An 11,360-nucleotide genomic window follows, 5' to 3' on the forward strand; every position below is an offset into this window, starting at 1 on the left:
GTGGTGAGTGTCTTCAACTGCTGTTGCCTTTTTTGGGGTCTTTTTTTTCCCCAAGAAAACTGAAAGCAGATTTCCGAGGAAATAACACTGTGCTCCAAAATACAACTATATAAAGGAAGCTTTTTAGAACATCAGCTGCAGAGACAGACAGACCAAGGCCTCTTGACTAATAAAGATCTAGCAATAACATGTCTTCTATTACCAAAGCTTCTGTCCTGGTTTCATCTGGGATAGAGTTAATTTTCGTTTCAGTAGCTGGTACAATGCTGTTTTGGATTTAGTATGAGAATAATGTTGATAACACACTGACGTTTTCAGTTGTTGCTGGGTAATCTGTATGCCAAGTCAAGGACTTTTCAGTTTCTTAGACCCTGCCAGCAAGAAGGCTAGAAGGGCACAAGAAATTGGGGTGGAGGGGAACACAGCCAGAAGAGCTGACCCGAACTAGCCAAAGGGGTATTTCATACCATAGAATGTTATGCTCTGTATATAAACTGGGGGAAGTTGGCCGGGGCCTGCCCATCGCTGCCTGGAGACTGGCTGGGCATCAGTCAGCGGGTGGCCAGCAATTGTGTGTGCATCACTTGGGGTTTTGTTTTCCTTTTGAATTTTATCCCTTTTTTCCCCTCTCCTTCTCATTACAATTATTATTTTTTGTTTCAATTATTAAATTGTTCTTATCTTGACTCATATAAAAAAAAAAAGTTTTACCTTTTCTGCAATTCTCCTCCCCATCCCGCTGGGGGTCGGAGGGAGTGAGTGAGCAGCTGCATGGTGCTTAGTTGGTGGCTGGGGTTAAACCACAACAGTTTCACAAAAGACCCAGTTCTGCAAGATACAAACTCTCAAATATTCTAATGTGATCTTCTTTGGCATTTAGTAGACTTAGCAAAATGCAGTTCACTACATTCCCATTCAAACATAATAGTCATTTACCGAGTGCTTCCCCACTGGGAAAAAGTACTCAGGTTTTGAGTACCTATTGTACTAATACGTATCCATAATATGCATATACAAATACATGTTACTTCCTACTGTTCTCTCTGGAGAACAGCTTTAAGCATGGCAAGGTGGCCGTAAAACTCTCAGTGTCATTCAGCTTGTAGTGGTTGTGCAGGAATAAGCTCCAAAAAGGACATAATGCTGCTATATTTGCGAAAATGCTCTACTGGAAAATGCTCAGGTCTGACTCTAAGCATTTCTCTAAAAGGAGGTTTGATCTGGATCTGATCTGACAAGGCTCCAGAGCGCCTTTATAGATCACACTACTCCCTCCCCAGGTTACCAGCCTAGTATTTAACCTCCCTGAGTTGCTCAGGTGCTCTGGTGGAGATAAGTATAATCTGTGATGACATCTAGGCTACACCACAAGATAATGCTTCCTCTGGTGCATTATTCAAAATACCTGCCAGGAGACTAGCTTCAGCTGCTTAAATACGCATCTACAGTGCATTTGTGGCTAAAGCTGTACTCAGAGTGGCAGAACTAAACTGAACTGCCACCCTCAGGAAAACTTTATTAGAACAATTTCACATTAAGCAGTTTATGTAACTAGATATTAAGTGCACCAGCTTTCTAGAAACACTGTCGAGCACTTATCCTTAACTAAACCTTTTGACCATTTTTTTTTTTTAAAAAAGGAGTACCAGGAAATATTGACCATACAGATTCCTTGAAATCATTGGACTGGAGCAACTCTTCAACCTGCTGTTGATTTTCTTTCAGAGTGCCATTCCAGACCAAAACGCTGAAGATAGCTTGTCTTGAAAATCAAAACCTTATGAGATTCAAGCTGGTATGGGTGCTGGACCTTTGAGCAGAGGCAGACTTGTTTTTTGACATCACCTGTAACATTTAACAGTCTTGACTTGGAACCTGTCTGCGTGTATTGGAGTGTACTAAGCAGTTCTTTTGTCCTTGTCTTTTTCTCTGGTACATAATAAATGCCCCAAAGGGGACAGTTTGGGTCTTTTTCATATGCTTAATGACAGTTTCCAAAGTAAAAAATGACTGGTCTGTAGGGAAGCAGAAAAAAACCCAGAGTATTTTGGCATATATCATCATCTTTTGGATTGCAAAACAAAGTACGTCATACTGACTTTTGTCCTGAAAGGTATTCAGGCTTAAATATGTCACTTGGTTACCAAACTCACGTTCTTCAACCTAGCCAGATCACCTGCACCTGCTAGAGCACTGAAACATATTTTTTGGTCTAGGCGTTCATTTCCCTTCAAATTACTTTGTTCCTATTTAGTTTTACCCTTCGTAGCTGGCTTTGGAATGAATCACTTTCTTACACGTCAGAAAAAAAGATTCATTACAGACCAAACATCCTTTACTTGCTTGAGAAGGACATGAACAAGAACATGAATTTTGCAAAATGATTGACTTTTCCAGCTTCCAGAAGAAATGCCTGTTTGGCTTTTTTGCTTTTTTAAAGTCCTTGGAACCATGATTCCCATCACAGAATTATCAGAGGATTTGGGCTGTCAAGCATGGGAACAGGCTGCCCAGGGAAGGGGTTGAGTCACCCTCCTTGGAGGTATTTAAAAGACATGCAAAAGTGGCACCTGGGGACATGGCTTCGTGGTGGACTTGGCAGTGCTAGGTTAACGGTTGGACTCAATGATCTTAGACGTCTTTTCCAACCTAAATGATTCTATTATTTTCAGGTAATACCAAACATGAATTATGCTGCAGGGTGTAGATCAAACCTCTCAGACTGTTCTTTTATACTAGGTGTAGGTGATACAAAGATATCATTAATGGTCAGTGTTTTGATATGGAGCCATACTGCCAGTCCCTTGGCATTCATTGGTTCATGCTGCATCATCTTAGCAAAGCCTCCGCAACTGTTTAAACATGCTTAATAGTCACTTTGTGCTGCCGGAGTAGAAGAGAATCTGAGCCTATTTCTAAAACATCCAACTACTTTTAAATAGAACTGCTAAGTACTAGTGGCAATATAATCAGTTTTCAGCATGTAAGAACTTCCTGCTCCTCTTACTCTTGTTCTTTCCTTCAACTGTTTTGTGACAAAGAAACTAAGTAAACCTAACCAACTTTACACAGATATGAATGGCAAAAGTAACATTGCTATCACTGAGAGAAATCCCTTGAAGTGGAAAGAACATCTCCAGCAAAGCTTTGGAGGGGAGATGAGAAACAAGCAAAACATCACGCGTTTTCAAAATTCATTCCAATGTGAGAGAGGCACGTAAAATAATAGTATCACATACATTTCAACCCTTTCTTTGGTCAATGCCCAGCAAAAACCTGTGCTCACAAGAGAAATAGCTTTGAAGTTTAAGATGTTACCACCCCTCACCAGAGGTTACGCAAACCTGCAACTCAGCACCTTCACAGCTTAGTCAAAGCCGCTTTGGAAAGCACATGTATTTCCAGTCACTGGATTTTGCATGGAAACAGATGAAGTGAGTGCATAACACTCCAATCAGTTACTTTTAACAGTCCCTGCTGAAAACATACAGTGGTAACATCTTAAATTGTACAAGCTAGATTTCCCTGGAGCTCATCTAATCTCTCTTTGAGGTTCCGCCATGCTCCCAGATCATATGTAGATGGAGAATGAATTAGCTAAGCCACTCTTTCACTAATTTTCCAGCATCACTGGCAGGTAGCAGCCCTACTGACACCTCTTTCATTGTTGTCAAAGACCTCTGTATCTTTCTAGTTCCCAGCAGTCAGGACAATGATTTGCTATTTTAGAATCACTGGTGCTCCTGGCTGACCTACAAGCTTCCTTCAGACCATGACTGGCAAGGTCACGAACCCATCACAGGGGACTGCTGATTGTCCTACTGTTTACAGAAACAGGTAATGCTTTCCCCGTAGTTAGCTTTCCTACTATTGTGCCAAGTGCTCCAGGAACTACATCTTGTGTCCAGGCCATTTGCTGTGGTCATTCTTCCTTAACAGAGGTGTGGTCCCATGTGTGTGAAGCAACACTAGTATTTGACTTTCTCTGCAAGAACAATTCAGGAGCAAAGTCAACAGTTCTTGTATATAACCTGAAGAAGCCTACACAACTCTGGGACTAGCAGACACATTTAAGCACTGCACTGAGGGCAAGTCCTTGGATATACATCCTTGTTGATGTTGTTCCTTTTCTGCTTCCAGAAACAGAGAGAAAATGAATCTTCACTTCCGCAGGCAGTACACAGAAACATTCTTCTCTGGTTGTTACAGATTTGATTCAGTGCCAAGTTTCTCTGCCTCTTTCTACACAATGTTCCCAGAAGCCCTCAATACATTTATTAGCATTGTTAAGAGGATAAATCCAAAATGAGAGAGACAGAAAGGTCTCTTCACAGTCCTGTCTCAGCTCCAACTCAGCACTGAGCCTTAAATTTACTGGTTTTGTGGTTTTGGGGTTGTTTTTTTTACTAAATTTTCAAGACCGAGGCCCCTATGGTGCTTAAAGAGCTGTCACGAACATGCACAGAGAACTATAACCTGGCTGGGACAGGCTGGTGCCCTCCCATAACAAAACCAGCATCTCAGACGACCACAAAGCACTTGCTATCTGTCAGCACACTCAGGCTATCCTGTGAACCCAGACAATGATTCAGCCTTTTGACAAAATAGAGGCAGAGGAAAAACAATTGTGGTTGTCTGGTAACACAGGGCTGTCTGGTCTCACCCCTAGTGCAGAAGGCCTGGGGTCTTAGCCCCCCTTCTTTGGACCTATGGAGCACTGGGGTGCAGGCAGCTCAGGTCTGGAAGCAGAATAGCTGCACTGGAGTGTCAGGACACTGGAGCCAGTAAGCTGTGCTGAGCTCCTGCTCTGCTTCTCTGCTCCAGCTGGCTTGGACCCAGACAGCTCAAGTTTCTCTGCGTATCACTTCCCTGCTCTCCAGATTCTGGGGCCAGCACAGGCAGAGGCAGTCCAGATCTGTTTGCACACAGGATTTAAGTTGTTTTCCTGTTGCTCGAAGCAGAGCAAACAAAGATGAAAGGAGGAGCAGCTGGAATTACACAGCTTTGTAGAGATTCCATAACTGTGTGTGCATTTCCGGTATCTGGAAATAAGGAGACACTTCTCAAGCATTTTGCCCTTGTAAAAACTGCTAAGTAAAGGCAAATCTACCCATCTTGCAACTGTAAGAGCTGCAGCTGCAGAGCGGAAGCAGAGAGCTGTAAGCAGTTTGCTTATCCACTACTGCTTTCCTCGTGCAGCAACTCTTTCTTCCTACTGGAGGGAGCATTTTCACCTGCTAAGAAGATCAGTAAGCTAGAACACAAGCAAAAGGGCTTTTTTTCCTCCCCTCCTACTTTCTGCTTGGAGTGATGTAGAGAAAGTATGATTTTTGTGAGGAAAATAATCACAACCTGAAGCTGCTGTACCATTTTCTGGTCAACACTGCATGGAAACGTTCAGGTTGCTCTTCACCCACTTCAAAAGTCTAGAGGACAAAAAAGTGAAAACATGTTACACTGCTAGAGATGAATGAGCTATATCTATAATTCATGGCTTTTTGTGCACAACCTCATCACTCCAAAGGACAGTCATTCTTCAATTGAATCATGCTGCAAAATTGTTTCTATCTCACTGTTGTGCTTTTTGTAGTTACTTAACTATGTTCCTTACAGGACTTCAGTTTGTTTTCATTTCAGGTTGCAAATAAAAAGAGAAACAACAGCAATAAAAATTACATAAATTTAAGATGTGCTTTTATTTTATATTTTCATGGCACATTTTGATTTGTAAACATTAAATCACCAGTCCTCTTCTACATATGTTGAAAATAACAACCAGACATTCGAGAGCATTACCTGAGATTTAAAAAAACAAAACAAAAACAAACAAACAACAAAAACAAAAAAAAAGAAAGATCTGGCATTTTACTGTACTCACATACAGTACCATTTTAGGAAGAATTACAAAAGAGTATGTTTTTCAAAATAGGACAGTTTCCTTTGAACTACAAAGATATAGAAAATACATCAAAACACCTTAGAATGATCAGCCTTATTAAGAGGATGTTGCAAGTCAATGTCTTAAAGAATTTCATTAATGCATAGCCGAAACACTGCATCAGTCCTGCAGCAGCACGATATCAACGTTGTCATGAACACCTTGTAAAAGTAGCTCCCCTTGATAAGTGACAATCTTCCGTCGTTTTGCAGCCTTAAGAGTTCCCACTAAGGCTTCAAAGAGGTTAGCACACTTTTCATCAGCAAAGAGCACACCAAATTTCACGCTCACTTGTCCATCAGCATCTATATCAAAGATATAAGACGAAAATGTATGCAGATTTTCTTTCCATTAGGAGATTACTGGGGAACCAAAGTGATACACAGTCAGAACACTGAAAGTAAACCCCATGGTTTTTCCCAATTAATTGGGGAACATATTATGAATGCTGACGATAAACAGTAGACAGAACTCCTGCCTGGTATGACTTCCCCTTTTTTCCAGAGACTCGCATCAAGGACCACATATCTGCTATGTTTATTTTTACTGATGACTTTCTGACCAGCACAGGCTATCAAACCTCTTCAAAGCATAAGGAAGAAACTGGGTTTATATAATTAAAATGTTAAAATATGTCTTTCAAATAATTTCCCCCCACTTATTAACATTTAAGGTTCGTGTTGAAAAAGCTGCAATGTGAAATCATTTCTCACACAAAGCAAGAATTTAAAAATATATGTTAAGTTTAGCTAGGTTATTCCTAAAAGGGCAGATGCAGACATACGAAATGCAAGACATACGTATCCATTTAGGTTTTGAAAAACAAATGGAACTGAACGAAACTGCATCAGAACTGAAATACAAGAGCAGGCAGCACATCCACAAATTGCACAAATATTTGTAAATAAAGGAGTTTTAACCAGCAAAGGCTTGTTAAAGAGTTCTTTTAAGAGCAAAGACTATGTTCTAAGCAAGTTTAAGGAACAATTATAACTCCTGGATTAGTTTTAGGCTCACAGATCTATGCCTTCCAAATAATACCACAATGAACAGGACTGAAGTGTATAAATTCTGAAGTTCAGAAGTTGCCAAGGAGGGAGGTGCAACTTTCTTCTCTGAGTGAGCATTAGAAGTCCAAAGAACAGGGCAATCATGTAGCTGATTTTAGTGGAAGCAGGATTTCAGGCCTACGTCCTCTGTGTTGTAGAGGCTGAAACATTTACTTTCGTAACAGAACTACTTTAATCAAAGGACGGGACGCAGGAAGTACATACAGTCCAACATTAAGTATATGCGCAAGTTTTCAGGTTACCTGAGCCTGCTTAATTAAATTTACCAAGTTCACAGGCTGATATAAGATGACTACATCTGTATGGTCAGAGATATGACAATACTTACTTTTGGTTCCCAGCCGCCGAATTTCCTCAACTAAGAGGCTAATTTCATGTTCCACATTCATTGTGGTCTAAAAAGTAAAATACACGGTGAAAAAGTTATTAGGAGATGTGTAAACTGTTTGCACCATCCTGGCCTGTTCTCAGTTCATCAGAAATGTCACAGCATTTTGTAAATCCCAGTAGTCTGGAGACACGGCTACAGGATAACCTGAGACTTCAGTCTTGAATGGATAAAGAGCCTCCACATTTGAGGGGAAGTGAGCAGAAACTAACACCTTGGTACATATACTCTACACACAAATACAAGGAGCTGATCACAAAATATGAAAACTGTGGGAAGCTTGGGAGAGGGGCTTGTTTGTTCTAAAGAATGAGCTTAGGCTGCCACAGAATCTGAGCATTCTGGTATCATCGCAGGTTTTCAGGGGCTTCACAACTTTCTGTCAATGTCCTCAAAAAAGTGGAACATCTTCCTTTAAATTCCTCTCTGGGATATGGGATATGTGGTAGATTTGGGTTTTTTTAAACCATGCCACAGCTTTCCACTTACTCTGGCAAGATACCACAGACATCCAGCTGGTTACAGCACAGCTATGTACACGGTGCCTGAAAGGACAGCAGCTACTGCACACCTGCTGCTGAGAGTGGAACTGAACCAGAAACAAACAAAGTATCCTAAGGTGGCCAACATTTATTTCTATTCATAGCGATCCCAAGGAACTACTACACTGCCAAACACATCACGTTCGTCTCTTTGCTGTGACACACAGCAATTTTCACCAATGTGCACCAATGCCTTGCAACAGTTTAGCCTTATGCTACTTAGTACATGGCAACACCTACAGTCACACCAAACACTATTTGGCTACAAAGCATCCAAAGTGAGTAACTACAGGCACCTGAAAGCTGTTTTGGGATCTGTGCTGTGCAAAGCAGCATCAGCACAAAGAAACCTTTAGGTGTGCAACTCCTTAAGCAAAAACTGTCATCAAGGTAAGCACAAGAAACCGGGCCCCGCAGACAGAAAGCAAAGCCTCAAATGCAGCTTCCACAGCTGCTAACAATGCAGTCTGGAACAAAACCTCTAGAGAGACCTTCTGGAGCTGAGCGCTGTCTGAAGGGGGCTCAGCGAGCACCGAGATCCTCTCCATTGTTCGGGATTTCTGTGCAGATCTGGTAAGTAAGCCGAGTCAAAAAGCTGACATCTGGATGAATCAGAAACTTTTCGAGAAAAGCTTCCCCCCCCCCCCCCCCCCCTTGAGTTAAAACAGGCAAGAGTGACATAGTTCCACACCCTGACTTATCCAAGAGGCCAAAAAAACTGTCACAGAGTCTGCTTTTCAGACCCCAAGTTCACTTGCAAAAAATCTTTTTACCATGCAAAACCGCGTAAGCTTTAGTATCAGCACAGGTTCCGGGCATAAGCCTCATCCCGACCACTCGTCCCTAAGGCACGGTGACAACGCACGGTCCGGCGGGTACGACCAGAGCAGCAGCGCCCAGCACCGCAGCGGGGCGCGGAACTGCGATCGCCTCAGGATTCTACAAACTTTTAGATTTGGTTTAACTGATCACTAAATACATCGTTACGGGTCACCGAGGAAAACATGACCCATCTACCAAATAGCTTACACTACCATCATCAATTTGTCAAAACTGCCAACTTTAATATTGGTCATTTGAGTGGCAATGATTAGCATCTCCTTAAAGATGTTGGTTTAACTTTAAATGCTTTGTAACTTTTAACTCTTTAAATTCAGGTTCATTTAAAATTATTCTCCCTCATACACTGTCAATTCAAACAGCAACACTTAGAATTAAGAAAAATAAATTCCACATTATTATGCGACATGTTGGAGATCAGAGAACCGTGGCTGCCTAAAGAGGAAGGAAGAAGGGGTTCGCGGTATTTTAAGAACACTTAAATATTTATTTATATCGTCGTATACTCGACACATCAGCTATTAGAAGTACACGCCAACTATTAAACTCTCGTATTTCTGATGGCGATACATTGCTGCAGGCCAGCACGATTTTTCAGGACACAGTACAAACCCGAAAGTTCTCTGTTTGCTGGAAACCCACCTCACCGCTACCCAGTACAAACCATTTTGGCAACCACCCGTCCCCCCCCGCCGCAGACACCGCCCGTACCTGAGAAGATGGCGCCCCGGCGGGGCCGCGCCTGCAGGCGGAGCGCGCTCCCCTGCCCACGGAGGCACCCCCCCGCCTCCCCGGGCGCTGCCGGGGCTCGGCCGCGCCCGCCGCTCCCACCGCCGCTCCCACCGCCGCCTGCGCAGGGCGACCGGGAAACGGGCCCCGCCCGGGCAAGGGGCAGCCGCCGCCCGCCCGGCCAGCGCCTCTGCTCCCGCCGCGGGGGAACGGCGGCTCCCGCCGCCCGCGCCCGCCGCCCCGCACTCACCCGCTGCCGGCGCCGCCAGGGGCCGCCGCCGGCGGGAGCCGCGTCAGGCAGCGCGCGGGCAGGCGGCGGAAGGCGGGGGCAGGGCGAAGGGGCGGGCGGCGGTTACCCGCCCGCCGCCGGGGCCTCGCCCCGCTCGGTCGCCGCGGGGTCCGCGCCCCCTCCCGGCGCTGAGCTCCCCGCCGCCCCCGGCCATTTTGCGCTCTGCCGTTGGTGGCTGCAGCCGGAGCGGCCCTGCCCCGCCGGCATCCCGCGGCAGCGGCCGGCGGACACCCCGCATCTGGCGCCAGGCCCGGCTCTGGGGCCGAGCCGTGCTGCCCGCGGCGAGGGCCCCACTCCTCCGCCTCGGCGGCTCCCAACTTGGCGCCATGTACGGATTCCACGGGCACACCTCGTTCTTTTCGTGGCAGAGGCGTTCCCCAGTTTGTTCGGGAAAATGCCTTCCACGGGCGGCCCTTCAGTAGCTCGCGCTGTTCCAGCAGGCCACCTCAACACGACACTGTCGCCTCGGTCACTTTCCCTCACCGTGCCGTTCCTCATGCTCTCTGCCTCCGCTGGCTTTCCCGGGTGACAACACACCTTCTCATATGCCCCCCACATATGTTTTCTCCTAGAAAAACCGTTGTATTTCCACAAAAAGTGAATGAGCTAGGTTAACATTTACTTTCAGTAAAGTCACGTTGCAGCTAATATTTCATTCAGTGCCACGTCCTTGCACTGCGGAGAGAATGCAGTTTAATTTGTTCCATCTTGAATCTTGTATTCGTTACTGCACTTCTCTCTCTTGCTTCCTCTTCACCTCACAGAAATGTTTACATCTTCTCTAAAGGACACCGGCATTAAAACTGAGAGCTGCGTTACCTCCTCCACAAAGCAACCAGGCAGCCTCCAACCTGCTAGTCAGAGGCAAGGCTCACACCAACTGGCTCTGGAAAATTCTCACTGGCACAGCCGAAGGCATTGCCATTCCCAGCTGTCTCTCCCACCTCCTTACGAGGCCTGACTTGCCCTAAAGCAGAGTTGGTATGAGAAGCTATTTCCAGCCCTTGCAATCCACATTTTCATGCATTAGCCTCTGAAGGTGAGGCTGGGAGACTTTCTCAGACTGTGAGCTGTGCCAGTTAGGTCTGGTCCCTTACTACATTCTCCCATCCCTGGTACAAGGATGAATAAATAGATAATGGCACCTCAAACCACTACAGCAAGCTCTGCTAGGGCTCATTTGGCAGAACCTGCAGCTAGATAAATTGATTTGCACAGTGGAAATTACGCCAAGATCATATTTTTATCACTCCAGGGATGTATAACTGGAGTCCAAGCCCTTTGCTTTTCCAAGGCATTTTTTTTATGTTGATGCTTTTATTAGACGATTAACTTTTCCTTAGAATAATCACTATTTATCAGTAACAGAATCTTATTAGTAAAAAAGAAAACATGCTGCTTTCTCCTCAAGGAGCTATATATTCAGCAGGTGATAGCATATCAAAACATTTTCCTGAACAGATTAGCTGTATTTGACACCAGTAAGGGGTGCTCTTTTCAAAAATAAACCTTGACAGTTAGGAAAACAAGTTAGATTGAAAGGGCCAGCACTATTTTTCAGTAA

General features: G+C 44.4%; 1 protein-coding gene across 2 annotated transcripts; it reads right to left on the bottom strand.

The window, feature by feature from the left end:
• Window positions 1-5,677: 5,677 nt before the first annotated feature.
• ABRACL (ABRA C-terminal like) lies at window positions 5,678-9,903 on the bottom strand. Of its 2 annotated transcripts, none has more exons than XM_056344513.1 (3): window positions 9,758-9,903; window positions 7,337-7,403; window positions 5,678-6,243 (listed from the first exon to the last, which is right to left on the bottom strand). In XM_056344513.1, the coding sequence occupies exons 2-3, from the start codon at window positions 7,395-7,397 to the stop codon at window positions 6,059-6,061; spliced, it is 246 nt and encodes an 81-aa protein (XP_056200488.1). In that variant the 5' UTR covers window positions 7,398-7,403; window positions 9,758-9,903; the 3' UTR covers window positions 5,678-6,058. The 2 variants fall into 2 exon arrangements, with proteins under 2 accessions (XP_056200488.1, XP_056200489.1); XM_056344514.1 differs by lacking the exon at window positions 9,758-9,903 and adding an exon at window positions 9,490-9,632.
• Window positions 9,904-11,360: the final 1,457 nt, after the last annotated feature.

Source organism: Falco biarmicus, chromosome 6, assembly GCF_023638135.1.
Source record: "Falco biarmicus isolate bFalBia1 chromosome 6, bFalBia1.pri, whole genome shotgun sequence".
NCBI classification, from domain to species: Eukaryota; Metazoa; Chordata; class Aves; order Falconiformes; family Falconidae; genus Falco; species Falco biarmicus.

Excerpts from the sequence above, each read along its gene's own strand:
- ABRACL (XM_056344513.1), bottom strand. The coding sequence starts at position 7,397 with ATGAATGTGGAACATGAAATTAGCCTCTTAGTTGAGGAAATTCGGCGG. Across the intron at positions 6,244-7,336 it reads TCGGCGGCTGGGAACCAAAA|ATGCTGATGGACAAGTGAGC; the intron begins GTAAGTATTGTC and ends TCTTTGATATAG.